This window comes from Alosa pseudoharengus, unplaced genomic scaffold, assembly GCF_046254945.1.
Source record: "Alosa pseudoharengus isolate Yale_2024_CS ecotype anadromous, Long Island Sound unplaced genomic scaffold, YU_APseudo_1.1 YU_APseudo_1.1_scf_4, whole genome shotgun sequence".
Lineage (NCBI taxonomy): Eukaryota > Metazoa > Chordata > Actinopteri > Clupeiformes > Clupeidae > Alosa > Alosa pseudoharengus.
The window spans coordinates 40,236,960-40,262,468 of record NW_027468774.1 but is presented as its reverse complement, the minus strand read 5'-3'; the positions used below and the strand labels follow the sequence as shown (position 1 = coordinate 40,262,468).

The following is a 25,509-nucleotide window of genomic DNA, read 5'->3' as shown; positions in this document are numbered from 1 at the left end:
GCATGATGAAATGAAAAGCATGACTAAGAATACCCCATACTGTTGAGCAACTGAAATCCTATATCGGGGAGTAATAGGACAACATTTCATGATCAAAACTGTAGCAAATGATCTCCTCAGTTCCTAAATATTTACAGAATTGTGTTAAATGAAGAGGTGAAGCAGCACAGTGGTGAACATGCTCCCGTCCCAACTTTTTTTGAAACATGTTGCTGGCATCAAATTCAAAATTAACATATACTTTCCATGAAATAGTTGAAATTTTCATTTTCAACATTTGATATGTTTATATGTTTATGTTTATGCTGCTAAATATGGGTTTACGAAACTTGTATATTATGACATTCTGTTTTTATTTGCATTTTACACAACGTCCCAACTTTTTCTGTTTTGGGGTTGTAGAATCAGTGTAACCTATGGCCTCTCGGGGCTTATTGCTTTATTTATTTATTTATTTAGTTAGTTAGTTGGTTGGTTGGTTGATAAGGACGGACTATGATTGAGCTTTTTGGGCAGATATGCTTCTGTCCAAACAAGTTATGCTCAGAACCGGTTGCCGTAGGTGGACATACCTCTGGCTGGGTAGTGAGAGAAAGTGGAATTGAACATTATGTCCAATATGTGGTTTAATGTTCTGCATTTCTCATTAGTGGGTCACTTTGATACTAAAAGTATGATTCTATGTAATGACTGTATGATATCTGTACTGTCCCTGTGTATATCTGTGTGTGACTGTATTTAGAGATAAGCAGGAATATTATGTCTTTGCAGTGTTTCACTGTTCTGCATGGCTGCGTCAGTAGCTATCTGCTCCGGATTGCCAGGTTGCCACTAATCAGAGTCTGATTCAGTGTAGTCCACGTGAGATGGGATGACCAACGCCATCTCCTGTCAGCTTGGAAGGATACTTAAACCCTAACTATTTCCTTGTCTAGTTAGAGCAGCTGATGGATGTTTAGGTGAAGTCATGCTGTCTCTCCCTTGATGCGCATCATTGTAAATAAACTCTGTTACTGATTTTTCATACTATTGGTCTGACTGCATCTCTATTAAATCTATGGTATCAAAATTACCATTAGTAGTTTTGTGTTTCTTTTAGAGTGTGTTTTTGGAAAAATATACTCTCTATCAGTCAGTTGTTGTACTTTAGTTAAGTCTGTGTGTGTTCTCCAGGGACCTTAGTCCTAATGTGTATGTTTAACTGGAATGCCCCTGATTTGGTTTCTCTGGGCTCAGTGGAGTCCTCCTATCCTGCTGACTCTATCCCATCATGCAACAGAGGTCTGCCAGTGGGGTGCAGGGCACCATCAACATCCTTTCTCATGCTGAATGACAGGTGCTCCCTCTTCCCACTCTCCAGTAGGGGTTAAGTCATTTAAAGACCTTAGACGAGTCCAGGAAGTGACGTCAATTCCGGAAATAAGTACATAATTTACTTTACTCTTTATGGAAAATACAACTCCCTCTCCCACTTAGGTGAAGACCCAAGTAACACCCCCCTGAGTGGCCCACTGCTTGTTTAAGTTGATGTGTGTGTGTGTGTGTGTGTGTGTGTGTGTGTGTGTGTGTGTGTGTGTGTGTGTGTGTGTGTGTGTGTGTGTGTGTGTGTGTGTGTGTGTAAGCTGCTCTATTTAACTTTGTTGAAGATGGAATGTGGGGTTGTCTCAGTCTGACCACCGGTTTGAGAAACTCAATGCAATGTCATTCAGTGCTAAACACCCTTCCCCACCCCCCTCACCTCATCCCCTTTTCCACCTTTACCCTTTACTCTCTGCTTTTTTCTCTCTCCCTCTGTTTCTTGCTCTCTCCAATCTAACTACTCACTCCTTCATGGATAGCCACTCTCCTCTGTGCTGCCCAATCATGTTGCCTTTTGTAAGTGAATGCACCATTCAGATAAAGGTAACCTTTTGAAATGTTGATACCAGTGTGACCCTTCCCCCACCACTCTTTACATAGTAGTATAACCGACCCCCCCATCCCCTTAACACACACACACACACACACACACACACACACACACACCACACCACAACCCCCTCTGAGCAGACAGCAGACCCCTCCCATCCAGGGTTTGTTGAAAGAATCCTAACCTTTCACCTGTGGCTAAAGCTTCGCCCCCTGTCTTGTTTTTTCATCTTTACTTCTGCTTCTTACCCCCCCCCCCCCCCCCTCTCTCTCTCTCTCTCTCTCTCTCTCTCTCTCTCTCTCTCTCTCTCTCTCTCTCTCTCTCTCTCTCTCTCTCTCGTCTTTACTTTTCTCCACAGTCTTGTTATTTGTTTTCCTCCACATTTGGTCTCTTCTTTCCCTCTTGGTTATATCCGTTCTTCTTTCCTCAGCCTCAGTTCAGACGGTTGGCTGTTCTGTTCTGTTCTGTTCTGTTCTGTTCTGTTCTGTGGGCTTCACGTGTTTTGAGGTTCTTATCTCCACACCAGTTTTGTGGGATGAGATGATGGCGAGGGTGTGGATAATTCTAGCCTTGACCCCCATACATTCCCCCCCCACGCCACACACACACCCTACGCCATCCCACTCTACGACCCAATCACCCCATCTCGTAGCTCCCACCAACCACCCATTACTGCAACTCTCTAAAAGACACAACAGACAAAAAGCCACAAACAAAAGGGGGTTGCAACTGTGTCATTCCCATCAGAACCCTCCATCTTAGCTCTCGCCACCTCCATACCCAACATGCCTTGCATCGTCTTAGCCAATGAGAGGTCAGCGTGGCGGTGTTGGTTGGCTGTGATGCGTTATTATTATTATTATTATTATTATTATTATTATTATTATTATTATTATTATACAAGTTCAAAGGTCGAGGGTGGGGGGTTGGGGTTGATGCTTGAAGGTCCTGGCTCGTGGGGGGGGGGGCTGTTTAAAAATAGTGTGTGTGTGTGTGTGTGTGTGGCCCCAGGACCAAACGGGTGGGAGCAAGTCGGAGGTAAGGGCCACAGATGACTAGTGGGACAACAAGAGGATTGTATGTATGTGGAATAAGAGGAAGAGTGTGTGTGTGTGTGTGTGTGTACAATAAGATAACTGTATAATTATGTATGTATGCATGTTCTCAGAGGGACAAAAAAAAAAACACACAAAAATGCACATCTTAGTTGACGACCTCTGTCTTCGATCCCTTTGGACGATGACTAACTGCTCCGTAACGCATCCGTGTGATTGCTCCTGTCACCCTGACCACAACCTTTTCACCCCACTGGCATTCCTGCCCCCAGCTGTGGGCGGTGGCGTTCAGCTTAATCCAACCACCATTTTAGGGAGGTCTGACCTGCATGGTGCCGCAGAGCGGCAGCTCAAAATGTCCGCCATTTTGTGCCACAGAAGTTGTGGTGGAGGTGATTCCACGGGGGCTGTTTTGGTAGTCTGTTTTTTTTTTTGTGGGTGGGTGTGTGAGCGTGTTCGGGTCGAGGCCGTGCTCCTGGAAGCAGTCTCCGTCGCCGTGAGACGCTTTGGTGGTGGTCTGTGACATTGGCCAATCTGATTGGCTGCTGCGCTTCCCTTTGACATGCTGAGAAAAGGAAGAGAAGGGGAGTGGAGGAGGAGGAGAGGGGGCTGGGAAGGGGAAAAGAGGTAGAGCAATGGGTGTGGCCACATAGGGGTCAGAGGTTGCCATGGTTATGGGTCGGTGGTTGGTGGCTATAGGCGCTGACCTTTGACCCATTTCCCAGCCATCGGAGTAAAGTGGAATGGAGGCGGCCCTCCGAGGCCCCTCCCATGAGCAGCCTGCAGCCACCAACTTCCTGGATGGAGCTGTGCACATGCCCCACTCGCTCAGCTCGTACTCGCCCTCTTTCCCTCCCGCCCTCCCTCGCTCTTTCTCTCAAGAGCGCCCTCTAAAGGCACCAGGGAGTTGCACAGGCCACATCCAGTCCTATTCCTCAGTCAGTTCTCAGTGTTTCTCAGTCTCTGTCATTCTAGCTCTTGTGAGCCAGGCAGGTGGACAATTTTGTTTTGTCTGCTTAGATATGAATTTGATCAATGAGTCTGAGGAACCCAGTGTATCTATAGAATAACCAGTAAAGCTAAAACTACATTCTAAAACTGATAGTTCCGGTCCTTGATTGTGATTGGCTGAATTGCGTTCGATGCTGTTGTAAAATCCAGCACAAACATACACCTTGACCGCATTTCGTTCTATATTACTGCGCTACCATAACTTGATAAAGTTAAAGTAGCTGCGTCTCGACGTTGCTTTGGCAACCATTCAGATAGAGGAAATGTATTTCTTGCTGGAAGAATGATTATCTAGGAATAACTCGTTATATTTCTAGTTGCTGTGCCTTTACTTTATGGAACTTTGCCAGGTATTTATAGTAAGAGTTTTAGAAAAGCAATAAGCCACTCGAGTCCGTCGGTTACACTGATTCTACAGCAGCTAAGGGGAGTCTTACTCCGCTAGCACGTCGTGACTAACAACGCCCCTTAGCTGTTGTAGAATCAGTGTAACCTACGGCCTCTCGGGGCTTATTGCTTAATTCATTCATTCATTGGGAACACATGTGTTATAGATTACCTGTTATATAAACATGTTTGGAGGTGTGTGTCTGTGTATGTGTGTGAGAGTAAATGTTAATCAAAATGTAAATAGAATTGAACTTGTTTTGTTACTGTTGCCAGTGACTTGTAATAGTTTTTTTGTTGTACTTTTTATACAAAAACGATGTACTCTACCTTCACCACCTGTTTTGGACACACTTTATATTCTTTCTCTATCACACACACTTATATTCTCTCTCTCTCTCTCTCTCTCTCTCTCTCTCTCTCTCTCTCTCTCTCTCTCTCTCTCTCTCTCTCTCTCTCTCTCTCTCTCTCTCTCTCTCTCTCTCTCTCTCTCTCCCTGCTTTCTCTCTCTCTCTCTCTTTCTCTCTCTCCGCCCATGGGATGGGATCCAGGACAGCTGGCACAGTGCTACAGCAGTCGGCAGTGTCCAGTTTCAATATACCCATTCAATATACCCTCCTCCGCCCACACACACACACCCTCGGGTTTGCGTTAGCAACAGGCTGTAGGATGTGCACACTGGCAGTTCTAGTGGGAAGCGCTAGCTCTTTCCGGTGCGTTCCACCAGAGTGCTCACATCTCTCGCTGGGCAGTTTGTGTGGCGGGTCCCACCTCGTCTGTGGCACTGTGTGCCAAGGCTCATTAGTGAACGAGCCTGATGTCCTTTTTTAACCCTTTGTTGAATTAGCGTTTAAAGGGGAAGTATGAACAATGTTTTGTCTGACTTTCCAGTGGTTTGCTGCCGTAATTGGATACTGACAGTGGTGCTAGTTCCTGGAACATTGCTTTCTTGGCCTGGTCTTTTTGGACATAAATATTTGTCCGAGGCTTCAGAATTCAAATATGTGTGTGTGAATACATGTTTCAGACATGCAGAGTTTCAGCATTTGTAAACATTAATATATGCACATTTAAATATGTCCACAGACAGTTTGTTTCCATAGACTTTCACTTTTTGAAAGTCCTTATCTAATTAAAATATTACCTTTTGAATAAACTATAAACTGCTTACTATTTTAATCCCTGGTATAATGCAATACCTAGCCTGGTGTCAGCTGTTGTCTTTATGTTCCGCATAGGGGTGTTCCTGTTCAGCCATATAGAACACTGCTGAAACATTTGACTTCGTCTATTTGTAGGCTGCCCTCTTACATACTCTATATACGTTTTGGGCTGGTGGCCAAACTCAGAAAAGCCTTGATGTCTGTGCTGTAAAGGTGTGTGTGTGTGTGTGTGTATACAAAGATGTTTCTCTAATTCCTCCATCTCTCTCTTTCTCTCTCTCTCTCATTTCAGGACCAGGAAACTCCAAATCCGCAACATTCCACCACACTTACAGTGGGAGGTAAGTAACGTCTCCACCCCCTGTGCGGATCAGCCCAGCTCTCTTGTCTTCACACCATGTCTGTCCAAAACCTTGATGAGAGTCGGGGCTGAGCTACACCAGGCACGTAACTGAAGTGTTCCGTTTGCGTTGCGTCTGCTGCAACAATTAGCTTCCACTATAATCAATGGAAGTAGCTACACCAGACGTGATAGCGGCACGTACGTTTGAAAAAAATAGACCATTCACCTAAAATGGATTTTACGCGTCGCGAACGGAATGCTTCAGTTATGTACCTGGTGTAGCTCAGCCCTCAACCTCAGTCACCGTGACCTTAACATACTTGGCAGTTGTAATTTAATTAACATTGTGCAACTATTGGTTAGATCTGTAACCGCTTTAGTAGAGATCTTGATCTGATCTGGACCAGGGAGCTGATCTGGAATGAGCAGCTGTGGCATTTAGCAACTGTCTTGATCAAATCTGATTTACTTGTGATCACAGACAACTTTTTCTTTACTGCAGGGAATAAGGAACAGGTTAATAAAAAGATTATCAGAAAACGGTTTAGAAAGTTTGATCAGCCAAAAAAAAATTTTGTTGTGAATTACTGAGAAGAATTTTTTTTTCAAAAGGCACCAACACCATCCTTCAAAAAAAAAAAATATGTAAAGCCATTTTTGTGTGATCTTTTTCAGTGAAGTTGGCATTTCTGCATTATGGGGGTGTGTATGTGCAAGAGTGTGTGTGTGTGTGCCCGCGTGTATGTGTCTGAGCGGGGCGTGGCACTGGCCACATTGCCGGTTACAGGCCCTGGCAGCTCCAGTGGGCGGGACCGCCCTGTCCTATCCAGCCAGACAGGACTCCCTGATCTACCGCTTGCCCTTCTCCTGCCTGCCACACGGGGGCGACGGCACCCCCGCACTGCCCCCTCACGCACACTGGTACAGTACAGTAGAAGGAGCTTGCAGAATGGCTGGTACATTCTGGTTTTGGACTCCACCAGCATGTAAAGTCAGTTAGCATAGGGCTCCAGAGCAGGCAGGTGAGCGATGAAGACGCACAGGCAGCCAGTCCGTTGAGAGACCTACCGAAGCATAAATGAATTCATTTAACACTAAGGTCCCTAACTCCTAATCAAGGTTTCTTTTGGGTACGCCACTGGGTTTGCCGGTAGGATCACAGGGATGTTTTTTTCTACTAACTCCTTGAATATATGTTGGAGCAAAGTGATCTTTGCTGGGAGTGGGGTCTGGCTATAAAAAAAGGCTGAAACACCCATTTAAAGGCGTCATAGCACACTTATAAGCATACTGCCCAAATGTAACCCCCACAACATACTGTGACCTTGCAGTGATATTGTGTTTGAGCTTGGAACTCTTCAAGCTCATCAGACAGATTGTACCCCTGAGGAGATGAAAGGGGAAACCCTGGACATGAACTCAAGAATAAAGAGTGAGTTACAGTTTGTCTGTCACTCATGATGTGTGTTCTGTCACAAGGCTAGCAGACTGTTGTGTCTGTGTTTTCCCAGGTGGGACATACGTTTCCCAATGCTATACCTGCCTGTTAATCACCCTGTCAGGTCGCAAGCAGCTGCAGTATATTTGGTTGGAATAAATCATTCTAGACGGGAGACTGAACTTGAGGTTGTCGCCACTCTCTAGCCTGTAGTGCCTGTGCATGACAGAAGGTCAGCAGGAAACGGCCTCAGGTGGTGAACCCCCACATCTGGTACCGGTTGATTGGGAGTTATATAGTTATCACTGAATTTCTTCTTGTTCCCCTCTTGTGATGCCTCTTGCACACATGACATTGAGGAGAACAGCAGAACTGACACTGAAATGAAGCGCTCAGTTTGCAGATCCTAAAAATACTGCTGGACTGCTGTAATTTTTTAAAATCTACAGACCCCCATCATGTCTGGTGTAATCAGTTCCATTGATTATAATAGCAGATGCTCCATGGAAGAATCACTTCAGTTACGTGCCCAGTCTAGCTTTCCTGTAACACTCCACTTTCTCGGTTGAAGCCAACTTGACGCACACCTGACGAAGCAGACAGACCTCCACCAGCCCTGGCCAAGTTCTGAACTGTAGCTGGTATCTAGAGACCTAGCTTGTCTGCCGGCCCACCAAACACTCTGCTAACCCTCATCCCAGATATGTCTGGTGCTGCAGGAAATCCTGAGAGCCTTTATAATTTGCTGCTCATCACTGATATTATGCTTGATTGGGAACAACGTGCCACAAATTAAGCTGTTGATATCACAGGCTACACCAAAAGCACTTGTGACACTGCTAAATACAAACAAGCTCCATTCGCTCACTGATAATATTCCAGTCAAAACTAATTTAATAAGGACTAATTACATTCATTCATTTGTGGTGTAATGCCAGTGTGTCATTCAGTGATTTGCCATTTGTTCATTTTGCGACTGATTTCAATCTGCTACCTGATAAACCTGAGGAGCCACAACCAGAGTTTTGCTGTTTTCTCTGAATCTGTATGGTTCTTCAAAGCCCCCGTAGGAACAAAATAGCTGCAATGCATCTGCTTGCTTAAAAACATTCCCCATTTGGCCTATTACACCAGTAAAGGACAACTAGACAGGCTAATTGAGTAAGGTTTGGAGTGGAGAATAAGATTTCAGGGAGGTAGTTGGAACTTTTGAGTAAATTTGGAGTACTACTCAAGTTCATCAGGTTTGAGGATGTGTTTCTGAGGTAGGGCTTTAAGTCTCGATATAACAGCCTCTGTCCATATTTGAGTGAATGGTAGCCCTCCATATCTGTAAAGATCAGAATGAACGATGGCATGAGATGAATACTTAAATAACTTTCCCAGCAGTCCCTGGAGGATTAGTGACATTCAGTTCATTTTTTATTTTTATTTTTAAATTGACCATGTTCTTACTGCTGCACAGGAAGCTTTTCATAGTTTCCTTGGACACACATAATTGATGCTTGTGTGTGTGTGTGTGTGTGTGTGTGTCTGTGTGTGTGTCTGTGAATGAAAGACAAAGACACACACACAATTTCAAGTTTAAACAGTCATTGGTCACTCCAAATCATTGGTATTTGTAAGGTCACCTTCGACTAGGTCCTGTGCCATTATGGAGCCCAATGTCGGGAAGCAGGCAAAAGGAGAATGACTCAGGCAAGACTGTGAAAGCTTTGTAGGTGCTAATAAATCCTTGCATGGACCATTTAAAAGTCTTTCTCTTCTTTCTGTTCTCTCTCTTTCTCTCCCTCCTCCTCTCACCTTTCCCTCTACGCTCCTTTCTCTCTCTCTTCTCTTTTTCTGTCACAGGTGCTGGATGGTCTGCTGGCTCAGTACGGAACCGTGGAGAACTGTGAACAAGGTACGACCTCACAGTGCGGACACTAACTCTCCACTCACACACTTGCAAACGCATAAAGATGGCCCACTTTAGATTGTCTTCCCCTGAAACCCCCCATCAGTCGGCAATGCTGTAGCGAAGCACTGGCTGCTTGAGAGAAGCGACCAGGGATAACCTTTATCTGTTAGCTGTTCAATTCAGTAGTGGCTTGAAACGCATGGAGGAGTACACTGGGCAAGCTCTGGGCTATAGCCCAACCACTTACAGTTAAGTCTGTGACTGAGCAGCACAAGAAGACGGCTAGCAGCCCAACATGTAGCTGAGTTAAATGGGTTGGTTTCCCAATTTTTTTGAGCAGTAACTGAAAATAGGCTCGTGTCTGTCAGGTTGATGTAGAAGAGCGTGTGTCTGTGGTTTGCAAAATGGATATTTTCAATATGCTTGCTTCCTCTCTGCTTGTTTTTGGTCAGAAGCTAGGATTTATTCCAAGCCAAGTGGCCAGCGGTACACCACATGTTGTCTGTCCACTGGGGAAAAATGACCATTGGCTTTTTTTTGTGTTTCACCATAAACATTATTAGGATTTAAATGTTGACTCTAGTTAGAAATATCTATGTAGTTTCAAACAAACCAAGTGTAATGTTTTGACTATATAATTATTCAACAGTCCCAGTGAACTGTCCGGTGTGTGCTTTTCAAGCAGATATTTTGACTTTGGCTTCTCCTGTGCCTGAGGGTCAGGGTGGGGAGCGGAGCGGCTGTGCTCTACACCAGGGGTGACTGGGGAGGGATTTCCATCTCATTCTGTCCACCTGTCCTTGCGGATTCGTCCTGCCATTTGCGGTCAATCTGGAATGCTATAAGCTCATTACAGGGGTCCAGAGCTACAGCGTTGACTCACCTCAGCTCCTCTTCATGATGGCATTACTCTCATGGCATTCTCTTCCTCTTCCACCAGTGGCTTCCATTTAGTCACCAGGACATGTTTGGTATTACACTGGTGGGCATTGGAGGTTCTACAGAAGCCTGCCATCTCTATCAGGTCTTCTGTTCTGCCTTGATGTACAATATTCTTTCAGACTGGATAAAAATCAAATCGATCTTCAAGGCTTTGAACACACCACCAAATGAAATGCCAAAAATTGAGCAAGTTACCTTTCTTGTATTTTTGATGTTGCTGCAACAAATGGTGCTCTAATATAGCACACATGCACAAAATTGGTTTTATGTTTTTCATGGTTCTCTTGGCCGAGCGACCCACCATGTTCAAGGTCGCCTGTCCAAATGGGATGACTATAAACACAGTTATTGAGAAGACTGCACTGCAGAGCAGGTGGCATCTACAGACACCCAATACATGCAAGTGTAGGAGAAACCTGTGACCTGCCTGAGAGAGGATTTATTGACCTCTAGCCATTATCCACCTTTTCTAAGCTGTCATAAGTGGCCCTCTGGTCAGAGAAGTGTCAGAGAGTGGGAGGGTAAACGGCTCAGTGTTGACCCTGCTTTATAACCGCTCATATGTGTTTATGTGTATTTGCTAGAGGTGCTTTATTTATGAAAAAGTGGCTTTTGATTTAATGAAACTGCCTCTATGTATTTTAATCTTGGTTATAATCTTGCATGGTATTTTTCTCCATGATTAATGTTTTCTTTATCAGTATGTTTGACGTTTTTATCTGCACGATTACACAAGAGATCAGACAACGTCTGCCATTATTATGTTGGTCAATCCTGTGTTGTTGCACAACTGTCACAGTCTGACATGGAGGCTGCATCTAGAATTGACTTAAGACCGGCAGAAGGGGAGAAGAGAAGAAAAGGATTCTCCCTTTTGGAATTGTGCGGTTTTGGAAATGGCAATATTTGTATGTTAATGAAGCATCTCTCTTTCTTTCTCTTTTTTTTCTCTTTTTCTTTCCATCACCTGCTTTCTCTCTCTTCCTTCCTTTCTTTCTTTCTTTCTTTCTTTCCTTCTTTCTTAGTGAACACAGAAAGTGAGACTGCTGTGGTGAACGTCACATATGCAACTCGGGAACAGGCCAGACAGTATGTATCCCTCCATTACTTTAAAGTTCTGAAATTGTTCTCTCTCTATCCTCTCTTTCTTTTCTCTTTCTCTCTCTCTCTCTGACTTTCACCGCGCTTTTGGAGCGCACCTTTCTAAAAGCGCTCGTATTATTTTTTATTTAGTTCTGCGTCTCAACTCTGACATCTAGTGTATATGAACCAGTACTGCAACTATTAAAATTTGTGGTCCGGTGTTGAGCGCTATTGGTCAGTAAGGTTTCCCTGAAAATGTGCACTCTACTGTCTGATATCAGTCATTAATACTGAAGTTGTATTTTGCTGACTGAGCAGGAAACACTGTCTGTGTAACACTCATTTCAATTATTTGTAATGTGTGATATCAAATTCCACTTGTGAAACATTGTGCTGTAAATGGAGACCATTCATTTGATTATTGCCTTCCGTGACATTCTGCAGCTCTGCTCTAAAGTAAAGGCAACGGTCTTTAAAATCTTTCCCTTTTTGAAATCCTTCCCTGTCTTCAGAGCCATTCAGAAGCTGAACGGATACCAGTTTGAGAACAATGCCCTTCGCGTCTCCTACATCCCAGACGAGACCTCCGAAGCTGATGGACAGCGTGGCCCTGACAACGGCCGTCATTCCGGGTACGGCTCCAGGGGCGGTCCCCGCCAGGGCTCGCCAGGGTCGGGCATCCCCATCAAGCACCAGCACACGGACATCCCCCTGCGCCTGCTGGTGCCCACCCAGTACGTGGGCGCCATCATCGGGAAAGAGGGCGCCACCATCCGCAACATCACCAAGCAGACGCAGAGCAAGTGAGTGCCCAGGGGAAGGCTGCTTCAAATCCACACATTCTGCTGTCATTCATCACTTCGGTTTGGTGTGGAAGATTGGTGTGGTGTTTATTCTCACATGCCATCTTCTCTTCTCTTGTCCGCTCGACTTTCTCTTTGTTTTTGTTTTCTCCCCCCCCCACCACCATGTCTTGTCATTTTTCTTGTTCTCTTTTCTTTTTCCTCTGCCTCTCTTCTTCCCTTTCCTTCTCTTCTCTTCTTGTTCCTCTCTTCCCCTCTCCCTCGCTCTCAGGATTGATGTCCACCGTAAGGAGAACGCTGGCGCAGCCGAGAAGCCGATCAGCATCCACTCCACCCCAGAGGGCTGCTCGTCCGCCTGCCGCATGATTTTGGACATCATGCAGAAGGAGGCGCAGGACACCAAGACGTGAGTGTTGGACACCCAAACTCAACACCACCCACCCACACCTGGCTCCCCCCAACAACTAGCCAAGACTGTTCTGAAGCTGCACTGAACTGAACAAACAGGAACATTGTTGATGGTTCCTGGATTGTTCTGCAGCTAGGCCTCTTAAGACAACATTAAAGAAAACATCTGGACTCTTCAGGAGTGCTGTAGCGAGCATGGTGTATTTTACAGCTGTGGTTTTCCAGAAACTTGTAAAAATAGTAGAAATCCCAATTCTAGTAGTAGAAATCTAAAACTGATCGTTCCGGTCCTTGATTGTGATTGGCTGAATCACATTCGATGCCGTTGTAAAATGCAGCATAAACATACACCTTGAACGCATTTCATTATATATATTACTGCGCTACCATAACTTGATAAAGTTAAAGTAGCTGCGTCTCGACGATGCTTGGCAACCATTCAGATAGAGGAAATATATTTCTTGGCGGAAGAATGATTATCTAGGAATTACTCATTATATTTCTAGTTGTTGTGCCTTTACTTTATGAAACTTTGCCAGGTATTTATAGTAACAGTTTTAGAAAAGCAATAAGTCACTCGAGTCCGTAGGTTACACTGATTCTACAACAGCTAAGGGGGGTTTTAGGCACTTCGCTAGCACGTCGTGCCTAACAACGCCCCTTAGCTGTTGTAGAATCAGTGTAACCTACGGCCTCTCAGGGCTTATTGCTTAAATATACACTATATAGACAGAAGTATTCAGGTGCCATTATACCCACAGGAACTTCCAAAAGTGTGGAAGCTGTAACAGCTGCAAAGGAGGGCCCAACTCCATATTAATATCTATGGGAACGGGATGCCACTGAAGTTCCTGTGTCTCAATACTTTTGTCTAATTTGTGTATTATAGGTTTGCATGTCGTAGTTTGATCGAAGTGCAGTTCAACACTATGGTGCATTTAAACTGAGATCGAAGTGGGAGTCTTGGTTCAATGTGGACAAGCTGAAGTTGTCTTTAAAAAAAAAAAAAAAGTTTAATGGCCCAGCGTGCATGCGTTCAGCCTAGTATGACTCCCAGATCCCTACCAAGAGAAAAAATTGCAACCCTACTGGTGTCCTAAAGCTCTGAGGCAGAACATATGAGAGATGGCAGGACTGTGAGTTGCAAATGGTTGTTTCCCAAACTAGACAGATAGTGTACATTTGTGTGAGGGCGTGTGCTCTATTTGCAGCTTGTTTGCACACTCCATTTACGAGCTTACACATCGTTTGGCAAAGGATCTCTTTATTGGTAACGGGATAATGTCTCTGTGTTAATCTCGTAATTGACGTCGGAACCCCTTTCCGTGAACAACTGCCTAAACGCCATTACAGTACATTTTTATAGATCCGTTTCCTAGTTTATCATGCAGGTCACACTCCTCCCTTGCCCCCCCCCCCCTCCACACACACACACACACATACACACATAATGAGGCACTGTGCCTCGAAAGGCATTGCTATGTATGGAGCTGCAAGAATTAGTGAATCACAAAGTGTCTGTCTGTCTACAGTGCCGATGAGGTGCCTTTGAAGATTCTGGCCCATAATAACTTTGTGGGTCGTCTGATCGGTAAGGAGGGTCGCAATCTGAAGAAGGTGGAGCAGGACACGGACACCAAGATCACCATCTCCCCGTAAGTGTCGACTGTCTCAGACACTCACTCACAAACACGCTATGTTGTGTGTTCCGAAGTTCCTCTCTCAAATTGACTGCATTATTCAAAGCTTTTGTTCACCACACATTCAAAGCATTCATCAAATGATGTCAAAGGCCCGCACACAAGGCACTGAACTGACTCGATACCCGTCACACGGGCATTGTAGAAAGCTTAGTCTTACTGTTCGTAGTCGTACAACATTAGTGTACTTCTCAGGCAACGGATCTGACCTGGAAATGACTCCGGGGGTGGGGGGTCAGGGTGCCTTTCAGGGTCAGCCTCCACCTGGCAACCCTTCCGAGTTTTAATGCCAGCTCCCTTGTTGCTCTCCAGGCTGCAGGACCTGACTCTGTACAACCCTGAGAGGACCATCACAGTGAAGGGCGCCATTGAGGCCTGCTGTTTGGCTGAGCAGGAGATCATGAAGAAAGTGCGCGAAGCCTACGACAATGACATCGCCGCAATGAACGTGAGTGGTGGTGTGTGAAAATAGCGGCTGTTTTATTTGTATTTGATGAAGTGTGTGTTCATAGTTATGCTGCACATTTGTGAACACAATAGTGGACTGTGTAGCTGTGACAGGACTGAAGTGTGTGTGTGTGTGTGTGTGTGTGTGTGTGTGTGTGTGTGTGTGTGTGTGTGTGTGTGTGTGTGTGTGTGTGTGTGTGTGTGTGTGTGTGTGTGTGTGTGTGTGTGTGTGTGTGTGTTCTTAGGTTTCATTTTTTTCTTTTGTCAGAATTGTATGTGCTTTGTGCTGTCTGGAATCCATTAAATAATAAGGAATAATTCATTAAAGAGAGCCTCTCTGTCTCTCCCTCTCTGCCCATGTCTCTCTCTGCAGCAACAGACTCATCTGATTCCAGGGCTGAATCTTGGCGCTCTCGGGCTCTTTCCTCCCTCCTCGGCCATGGCCCCTCCTCCTCCAGGAAACCCAGCTGCTGGCGCCCCCTATGGATCGTTCGGGGTAAGAACTCTCCTTGGATTGGCTGTCAGCCTACACACCCCCAGATTCCCTGCATCTGTCCGCATGCTGTGCGCGACAGGCGATTGGCCGTTAAATAAAGCTGGACTTGAGCAGGAGCCATGTGATTTTTCTGAGCGGTCTGACGGTGGGGGACTGCCGTCATTGGCTCACATCACATCAGGCTGCAGCAGACATCAATTTTATAATATGGTTTCATCATAGGTCTAGTTGCTGGTGTTATAATGCTGCTAAATATTTCGTTTTTTTGTAGATACTATTAGTGTAACCAATTAATACAATACAATCCACATGTTAAGACACGTTAGAGTCCTACCAAAGCTTCATGTGGACTCATGTGGTTGGCCTCAGATTGTGATTCCTTCCCCTGCACAAAATGGTACTAAACAACTAATGGATGAGGTGGAGTTTGTTTTAGCATGCAGTCATTTTACACAGGTGTGTGTGTGTGTGTGTGTGTGTGTGTGTGTGCGTGTGGTGTGTGTGCACACGTGTGTGCGCGTGTGAGTGTGCGTGCGGTGTGTGTGTGTGCGCAGCGATTTTATTCTCCGTTTTAATATGTTTTCAATAATGCCCCATTGCATAAGGTTCTGGAATTTATCATATGTACATTTGTGTTATCTATGCCATTCTATTTGTTCTCATTTCTAATTTATATTATTTTATTTTTCCTTTCTTACCATAATATTCATTAGATGCTGATATGGCATTAAACTTAAAGTACTACTGCTCTTCATTGGCACTGCCTGAGGGTATCCGTGGCTGTAATTTAGCTGGTCATTAGCAGACCACAGAGGAGCCACAGGAACAAGCGTCAGCTACTGTGTTCAGTCCAGAATGTCACTCAGAATGATCTCTAATTAGCTAGTCTCAGGCCAGGCAGTGTTGTATTGCTGTCATGTTCCTGATGATGCTTACATGACAGAAGTGTTCATGAGTCAAACAAATTATGCAGAAAGGCATTATACGACTGCATATGAACGTGCACTTCTACAAGTGAATAAACATAAGAGTTATCATGACAATTTGGACTGCTACCTTAATTTTCAACAATACCTGCATGTGCTTGCCACTGGGATTTACTTCTGGCTATAGTGCAACACTCTAGGCAAACACACTACACACCACTAGTTGTTCGGATGTGGTCCATTTTCAGCCCTTTCAAGCTAAATGTTCAATCAATTGACACTTTTCTTGCTATTTATTGATCTGGAGTTTGGCAGTTAACATTATAGCTGGTGACTTTATGATCATGTTATGATGTTGTTGTTCATCTCCTCCTATGGTGATTAACACACCTAACTAACCATGTGGGCTCCACAGGCTCCAGAGCAGGAGACTGTCCATGTGTACATCCCAGCCCAGGCAGTGGGTGCTATTATCGGGAAGAAGGGCCAGCACATCAAGCAGCTCAGTCGTTTTGCTGGAGCCTCCATCAAGGTACGAGAACACGTCTGACTAATGTGTACACACACACACACACACAGACAAACATGCACTTTCCTTTTATCTATAGTTATCTATCTAATTATAGACCTGTCAGACTGTTGGCCTTCATGTCTTTTTTTGTTTTCTTTGTACATCAGTTGACAGAATGTTTTGACTGATCACACGGATTCTGTCTTTCCTTGTAGATTGCACCAGCAGAAACACCCGACTCCAAGATGCGTATGGTCATCGTGACTGGACCACCTGAGGCTCAGTTCAAGGTACCGTACATCCTTAATGACCACGGTTACACTTTTGAGGGGTACAATAGCTCACACAACAGAAAATTAATCTGGGACACTCACTTGAAGTTTTCATCTTCATTTGATCTCACTGTAATAGTTTTGTAATAATCCTCTCCCTCCTTTGTCCACTATTAGGCCCAGGGCAGGATTTACGGCAAACTGAAGGAGGAGAACTTCTTCGGCCCCAAGGAAGAAGTCAAACTAGAGACGCACATCAAGGTCGCGGCCGCAGCTGCAGGCAGGGTCATCGGGAAGGGTGGAAAGACGGTAAGAAACTGGTTACTGTGAACTTGTGGCCAGAGGGGTTGGCAAGATGACTAGCATAACGTACAAACTAAACCAATCATGTTATAGCAGATGCATAAATCATGCAGTGAAAGAAATTGCTAGTGCTTAGTGTTTTTTGCCATGGAGATATGGCAACATGTTATCCATGATCCAGAAAGTAGTTGGTGCTACCACAACACTTAGGCATTGCTGTCTGCTGGTTTTGTATTTTTGATTTGTATAGAGGCACCATGAAAAGTATCTAAGGTTCTGATAAGCTTCTTTACATATTGTATACCTTACCTTACTCTTTTGTATACAAAATATTTGTATTTTGTATACATACCTTATACTTTTCACATGGATGCAAAGGTGTCAATTAAGGTGCTCTCTCCCCCATGCAGGTAAATGAGCTCCAGAACCTGACTGCTGCTGAGGTGGTGGTCCCCCGAGAACAGACCCCCGACGAACAGGACCAGGTCATTGTCAAGATTATTGGCCACTTCTACGCAAGCCAGGTAGGGCCAGAGTGCTGTGTCCAACTTATCTACTTCCTGCCACAGGTTTCAACGGCGTACTCCAGTCTTGTACTCATTAAACCGTGCTTTTATCTTTGGCAGTACCTGTTTGTATTTGACACCAGACAAGAAAACAAAAATTCAGGAAGAAAGCACTTTTTTTTTCTCTAGTCAAATATTTATCACCTCTTTCTTTCTTTCTTTCTTTCTTTCTTTCTTTCTTTCTTTCTTTCTTTCTTTCTTTCTTTCTTTCTTTCTTTCTTTCTTTCTTTCTTTCTTTCTTTCTTTCTTTCTTTCTTTCTTTCTTTCTTTCTTTCTTTCTTTCTTTCTTTCTTTCTTCCCAGCTGGCACAGAGAAAGATCAGGGACATTTTGACGCAGGTCAAACAGCAGCAGAAGCCGCATCAACAGATGCCCGAGCAGGGTCTGGCACAGCAGGACACAAACCGGAGGAAGTGAGCGCCTGGCCACTTCTCTTCGCCTTGCCCACTTTTCCCCCCGCCCACCACCTACCCCCCGGGGAGGGCGGAAGTGCGGAGGGGCAGAGGTTTGGACTGATGGACAGATACTGACAGATGAACGGACAGACATACGGACGAGACTTTAGACCAGAAGTTCGAAGAGCGTGCAAACGGACGGACTGATGGACGGACCGAGATAGCGACACACAGACCCAGCGGCAGACAGGGAGAGGAGCATCAAACGAATAGAGGGATGAAGCCTGAGAGAGAAGACAAAGTTTAGAGGACAGATACATAATACAAAGTGAGAGAAAGGAAAAAAAATAAATAGCTAGAGAAAAAAACAGAGACCAGATGCCAGACCAGAATTAATGACCAGTGATGGCAGGGCCTTGTGGTAAAAGGGAGTAAGGTCGCCCTCTGGTGGATGCTCATAGAATTGCAGCTCACCAAGCCCGGGAGCTAAAGCATAGTAAAGCCTCCCAGTTATACAGCAGACCTGACATCAGATTTGCCTTAAGTTGTAATACTAAAAACAAGGAGTGGGGCTTAGGATGCTGCACCAGGGTCTGCTGTTAGAGGCAACATCCACCTGCACTTGGGCTCAGCCAAGAGGTCTTTCTACTAACCAACCTCCCCTTTTTTGAGTCCTCGCCATCTCTGGTCATTTTGATATTTTAAGGGTGTTTTTTTAAAGGAAAAATAGAGCTATATGTATAGAAATGTTTATTCAGAGGTATTATAAAAGAAAATGCAGTGCGGCCAAGTCTGGAGAAAAGGGGGCAGTGGCGGAAGTCATTGCATATGGCGGGTGCGTTGCCACCGGTCAGGTGACCCTGTACCCGACCAATCAAACGAGTGCCGAGGGGTTGCAGTTGTTGACACTGCTCTTTAAATCCCCCACATAGGAGAGGTTGTGGGGGTTGAAGATTTTGGAAAAAAGCAAAGAGAAGAAAATAAAGAGGTTGTAAATATAATCTTCATAAATGTTTATTAAAATACTGTGAGTGACCGACAGCAACGAGCTGGGCACCAGGACCCAGATGAGGTACAGTTGGAGTTCGGGGAGTGCCCCAGAGTTGCCGGATAGTCATTGCGGTGAGAGAACAGTTAGTGCGCGGGTCGAAGCTGACTCTGCAGTTCTATTGCAGAGCACCAGCTCAAAGATGCAGCCTATAATGCCACGTGTGAAAAATATACGAAAATGTAAAAAAAACTAACGTTTGGCCGAAAAGCAGCCAGCGATGCTGGTTGGCAGATGACCCGCGCCCAAATGGCATATTTTATATATATTATATATATATGATATGTGAGTTAACCCAGCCCCTCAGAGAATTATAGAGAGGGAGGGCAGAGGAGGAATGTTGGGTGTAATTCAGTACAAGGACATGGCCATCTTATAGCTGCTTGTGATGTAAGTGTGGCTTCCCCTTGGTTCATTTTTAAACTCAGTCTTTACCCTCAAAGACCTCCATGTGCAATTTTGTTAAATGTAAGGTATTAAATGTCATCATAAGTAAAATCTGAATAGTTCTGAATCACATGCAGAGGTCTTTGTGGGACAGGAGAAACCTTATAAGTGGCTCTAGGATGACCATGGTGTGTCTGAACCCGACATGTTCTCCCCGAGCCCTCACTCCAACCTTTAAGGTCAAAGGTCACAAGCAGGCAAGGTCGTTGGCTACGCCACTGCCACTCTTTTCTCCCACTTGGCTCAGAGTCTGCCGGAGAGGGCACCAGAGGTCTGGGCACGCTCTCCCTTAATAGAGAACAGATTAGAGAAAAGATGAAATTAAGAAAAAGAAAAACCTACCTCAGGGTATTGTTACCTCAGTATTCCTAATTTTCTTTTCCTTTTTTTTTTTTAGCTTGCTGGTGTTTTATATAAAAGCTGATGGTCCTGAATATTTTATTTTTTTAAAAGAAGAAGTAATTTGTTTAGGTTTTTTGTCTTGTTACTTTGGTATTTCTTTTTTCTTATATGTGTGCATGTGTCTTTGTGTGAGCTGTTTTTTTTCTTCTTTGATATGGATTTCAGATTGAACCAGAGGTGACCCTGAAAGTTTGAAGTGGGTGGTTCTCGAGTGCTTTTTTCCCCCATTGTGGTGGCAGTTAGGGTAAACCTCTGGGACTTGCCTGAAGCAAGCTTTGAGCTAATCTTGAAATCACACTTTTGGCCAATGAGAAGTGGCTTTTCCATGAAATGGAGAACACTTGGTCACAACTGACAATGTCACCTCCAGTGTGGGTCTTGCCAGTATTTTGACCCAGTCAAAATATGTGTATTTATGACTTTTTGTGTTCTTTTTAAAACTCTGGTCATTCAAGTGTTTCCTTACCTGCACTACAGGGGAATGGTCGCTTGATGGCAGAATGCTGACACTGTGGAATGCTGAAAAACGTAACAGGTGGCGTTGTATGATGCCTGTTTCCACAGCAACCCTCCATGAGGTGACGTTTTCTGTTGTACACAGAGGGCTGAGGTGGACTGTATCAACCTCGTGCTGTCTTCTGCACTGTGCAGTGCAACTTAGTGACGTGGTGAGGGCCTTAAAAAAAATAACCAACGTGCACAAATAATAAACACATAACAACGAAAACATTTACACAGAGAGACACACACACACACACACACACACTCAAACACACAAACACACACTAAGAATGTGAATAATTATTACCTTACAGCGCTGGTGTAACTGCAGTCCCCCTCATTGCCTTGAGTGTATCTGAGTGTGTGTGCGAGAGTGACTGACAATATGTGTCTAAGTTGAGTTTAAGAGCATACTTTTGTTGGGGGTAGCGGTGGGGTGAAGACTTCAAAGGAGATTCTATGGCCTCTGTCTGGTTTTTTTGTTTTTGTTTGTTTGGGGTTTTTTTTGCTTGTTTTGTTTTTCCTTTGGACCGGGGATGCTCAAAAAATCTCTGAGAAATGGGAGCAAACAAAAAGAACAAAAAGGTAAATGATCACTAGAGATCTAACCTGTAAATAAGATCTAAAAGAAAGCAATTGTGAAGATTTTTTGTATTTTTAAATAACTTCAAAATCAGTGGACTAAACTGATGACAAACGTAATGATTCTGAGTGCAAAGCTAAGTAAATGTCTCACATTGATAGACCACTGCCACATCATATTCTTTGAATCACAACCAGTGTACCACACAACTGATATCATGTTGGACCAGTGGCTTAGTTAAGGAATTAGGAATTTACTTTTCGATTTAAAAGTCTTTTCTTTTTTGACTTCCATTTCGCTTTCTGCTAGCGGCAGCAACATCTGCTGCTTCTGTAGTAGCAGGCCTGGTTAGTACCTCTTGACTTGGCTGTCTCCTTGGAGACGACCTCTCCCTGCTCCCGCCTCAGGTGGGAAAATAAGTAGTGAAAGTCTCTTAAAAGTCCACAGAGCTGTAACCATAGATACCGAGATGTACACTTTTAGGTTTATTCAGACTGCAGCCTTTATGACTTTTTTTTTTTTTTTTTGGTTTTTGTTTAGTCTTTTTACTTTGTTTAACAGCAAGCTTTATTTGGACATGACATCTGGTTAAATACTGTTTCATTTATAATGGAAGACTTTGACTAAATTTATGAAATATGACCGAAATCTCCAGGAACCTTTGAAACTTGATGCAAAGTTGGAAAAGAAAGAGAGGGTGTTTTTTGTTACTTTTTTTTGGTTTGTTTTGTTTTTGAAGGGAGGCATACAAAAGAGGAAAGGAAGATGGACCAATCTCTGTTTTTATGGAGATGGGTGGAGTAGAAATGTATTGCCTTTATGTCAAAAAGTGTGAGGAGAATAATTATTTGTTAGGAATTATCTACATACAGCTTATTTTTGTTGCCTAAAACAAACACTTGACTAAACTGTAGCAGGTTGACTAGTAATCTAACACAGGGGAGGACTACACTGCCTCCTCTCTTGCTTGCGCTTTTTTGTCCTCCGTTTTCCTTTCCCTCCCATTTGTATGCCCCCTTTTCTCCATCCCCATAAATGTTTTTAAGTTCATTGGGAATATTTCCTGTGCTCCAGTCGTTCATAAGGACCTTTCTTGACACTTTCTGGAGTACACCCTCTCTTACGCTGGCCTCGTTTGTGTCCGTTTTCTCACTTCTGTTCAGTCACTTCTGTTTTTTTATTATTATTATTTGTTTCTGTGACTTTAGTTTGGAATATAGATTTGTTTTCCAATCATATTTTAATGCACAGATCTCTTCAGCAGCTAAATCAGTTGAAATACTAACAAGAAACTTATGACGTTAAGTGAAACCTGTGCCAAACGGAGCTCTTTGGGGTAGTCAGAGAGATACCATGACTATTACGCTCTTAATAGTCTATGGATGCTTGAAGAGCATTCATACAGACCTGGTTTAATCACAAAGTGGCCCATGTTTTAGCCACAGTGCTACGATCCGTTTTATCGCTCTGTTGACAAACTAAATCAACAACACACCTTTCATTTGTCCTTTCTTATGCAATTTTGTGATGGAAGCCAAATTAACTTTTGGCATACGTCACAACGACTGTTCATAGCCCTCTAAGTCTTCTCATTCATTGGTGGAGGGGCGTGAGTATTAGATTGCTCCACTTACTACAGCATATAGTTTCGCACATAGACAACTGTCAACCTCAACCACGTCAGGTGGATTTGTTTTTTAGAGTGAAACACATCACGATTCTCACCTCCCACTAGACTCTGGCCGAAATTCAAAGAAGACATTGGGTTCTACCAAGACGTAAAAAACCTCACATAACTAGGAACGCTACCTCAAGACTTAGCCATAAGATTGTTTATATCAACCAGACAAGAGCGACAGTGCATGTTACATTTTGATTTTTTTTTTTTCTTTAATTTATTTCATTTACTCATTTGTTTCTCTTACACTTTTGGGTTAAGTTTACCTCTCCGGCTTAGAGTTGGGAACTTAAATGTAACAAAATGAAGGTGGAGATTGAGGGAAGGGCTCCATCGGTGACGGGAGGTGCTGGTTGGTTGATTTGTTAATTGGGGGCAGAGATTAGTTGACTGTTGGGAGTGGGCTCTTTGCAACTCAAGACTAGCACAGTAGACAAGGAGGGCGGCTTCAGAGGCGACATTGAGGATGGGAACAGCATGCGCTCATAGAAGCCTTTGGTGGTTTCAGGTGGAGGGTCCCAAGACGAACATGGAGAATGAGAATTATTATGGGGTGGTGGGGATGGAGCACTGACCGTAATAGGTGGAATTACTTGCCTTGCCTTGCTTTGCACTGCATTAGGACAGTCTCTGTTTGCACCCCTCCACCCCTGCACTCGCGTTCTTACTGAAGATTTTATTACTGTATAGAAGCCTGTAGCGCTCTTGTGCGGAACGAGCTATAGGTGGGCCTCAAGTAAACTTTGTATACCTCAGTTGATGAAACACTCTTGTGCCTGTTCACGATCCTCAATGATCCTTATATGGCCCCGCCCTTCTAAGACCCTCTGTACCTCCCCAACCTGACCCTTGATCCTTCTTTCTCCACAAACTTCTTTTTACCGATATTTACACTCTGAATACCCCCTAACCTTCTCCCCAAGCCCCCCACCCCACCCCCGTACTCACTTTATGAATCAAGGGGCACGAAAACCTGTAACCATGTAATATTTTTTGTTGATCTACCTCTTAGGAAAAAGAAAAAAATAGGACAATGGTAAAACGACTTGGAAAAAAAGGACACAAAAAAAAATTGAAAATTGAAAATGCTCAAACGAAAAATAAAGTAAATGAATTTCATAAGCAAGTGGGTAGCATCTACATATACTGTAGTGGATAGTCTATTAAAGGAAAAAAACTTACTTCTTCCAAAGATGATTTTTTTTTTTTTTGTTCTTTCCGCTGTTAGAAGTCATTCTGAAAGGATTATGAAATGGAAAAAATATGCTATGACAAGGGTTAGGGAGGGATAAAAGGAAAATGTCAGTTTCATTATCCAATCACCGTTCTTTATCTTTTCATTTTTTCATTAGACTTACGTTTAACCTCAAAAATTCTTTTTTTCTTTTTCTTTTTTCCTGATTGCTTTTTAAAGAAAATGACATAGGATTGTATCTCTTGTGTTTGGATGCATTAGATCTCTATCTCTCTCTTTCTCTGTGAAGTGCAAACATAACACTCTGTGAGATCTCTCAGAGCTGCATGATGTGGAAAAACAAACTCATTCTTACTTTATCTTTAATGATTCATTCGAAATAAAAGGACATTTATTTGCAGGCTGGAGGGTGGGAGGGGGGAGAACAGGGGGGCAAAAGAGTTGCAGAGGAGGGGAAACTTTTATCATAGCCGTGTTTCTCCTCACCTATCTGCCTCTCCTTTTCACCCCTACCCCCTCCAGTGCCTGGACTTTACACGCAGACTTTCTGCCTGCCTGATTTATTTTCTTTAGTTCATCAACACTTGTTTTTAACTCCTTGTAAACAATACAGAGCATAGATATGAATGTGATATTAAAAGATGAGAAAACCGGAATATCTTTTGTGGTTTTTGTGTGCTGTTTTATTCACTCGTTCATGTAAAAATGCATTAGACATATGAAGAGCTCTTCTCTAAACTGCTATATCCTCCATTTTAATGCACTTTCATCATTTTTTCCAAGTAATTTCAGTGGAACTGTAATTGTTTTATTATTATTTGATTTATCTTTACTCAATCAAAACAACACAACTGCTCTTATTGATATTACCTGAAATACACAATTGAATAACATGACATTAATCTTTTCAAAAATTGATTTATAGCATTTTGGAAAAGAGCTCTTGTATAGAAGATGGGTCATCACAGTCAACTGGTTTTAATTCTGTCCTTCTTAGTCTTATGCTTAATGTCTTTTATACTTAATAACTTTTTAAATTAGGGAAAATTTAAGTTCTTAAATGAGAATAAATTGGGATACAAATTGCAGATTGTTTTACAAATTGTAGAAGTAATGCAATTGGAAAGATTTTAAAGGGACATGAAAGTGTAGTCCCCAGTATTCATTCTTAATCTTATTTGGAACTGTTTCCCTTGGAAAATGAGTGACTCAGTAAAATCAACCAAGCTCAATTTGTAATTAAGGCATTAGGGATTATGATTATTTATTGTTGTCTTTCCCCATTTTGCAAGTTTTTTTTGTCCTCAAGGAATCCTATAGGTTGTTCTAATTCGAAAATTAAAGTTAACTTTTAAGTAGGTTTACACAAACATTATGAAAATAAATGCACAAACTACTTTACATAACAGAAATGTTGTTATGAAGCTTATGCATAGCTTACATTTCACTTAGGCTAGACTGCCATCTCTAAATAAGGTGCTCTGTTGGCTAGACTTTTCTGGCGATTTTCACTTGAATCAAATGGTAAAAAGAAAATAGTCCAATGCATTTCAGTAGAATTATGGACATTTTCTAGTGGAAAACATTCATAAGATATT

General features: G+C 43.3%; 1 protein-coding gene across 1 annotated transcript in view; it reads left to right on the top strand.

Annotated features, from left to right (window-relative positions):
* The window catches only part of igf2bp1 (insulin-like growth factor 2 mRNA binding protein 1), a 49,780-nt gene extending 25,469 nt beyond the window's left edge, over positions 1-24,311 (top strand). Inside the window, exons 3-15 of the mRNA XM_076266298.1 lie at positions 5,818-5,866; positions 9,158-9,209; positions 11,174-11,237; positions 11,744-12,034; positions 12,306-12,440; positions 13,975-14,097; positions 14,455-14,590; positions 14,963-15,085; positions 16,427-16,543; positions 16,738-16,812; positions 16,972-17,103; positions 17,508-17,621; positions 17,966-24,311. Of these exons, the coding sequence (XP_076122413.1) occupies positions 5,818-5,866; positions 9,158-9,209; positions 11,174-11,237; positions 11,744-12,034; positions 12,306-12,440; positions 13,975-14,097; positions 14,455-14,590; positions 14,963-15,085; positions 16,427-16,543; positions 16,738-16,812; positions 16,972-17,103; positions 17,508-17,621; positions 17,966-18,079 (1,525 nt within the window). The 3' untranslated portion in view covers positions 18,080-24,311. The remainder of the gene's footprint in view (positions 1-5,817; positions 5,867-9,157; positions 9,210-11,173; positions 11,238-11,743; positions 12,035-12,305; positions 12,441-13,974; positions 14,098-14,454; positions 14,591-14,962; positions 15,086-16,426; positions 16,544-16,737; positions 16,813-16,971; positions 17,104-17,507; positions 17,622-17,965) is intronic.
* The last annotated feature ends 1,198 nt before the right edge of the window (positions 24,312-25,509 follow it).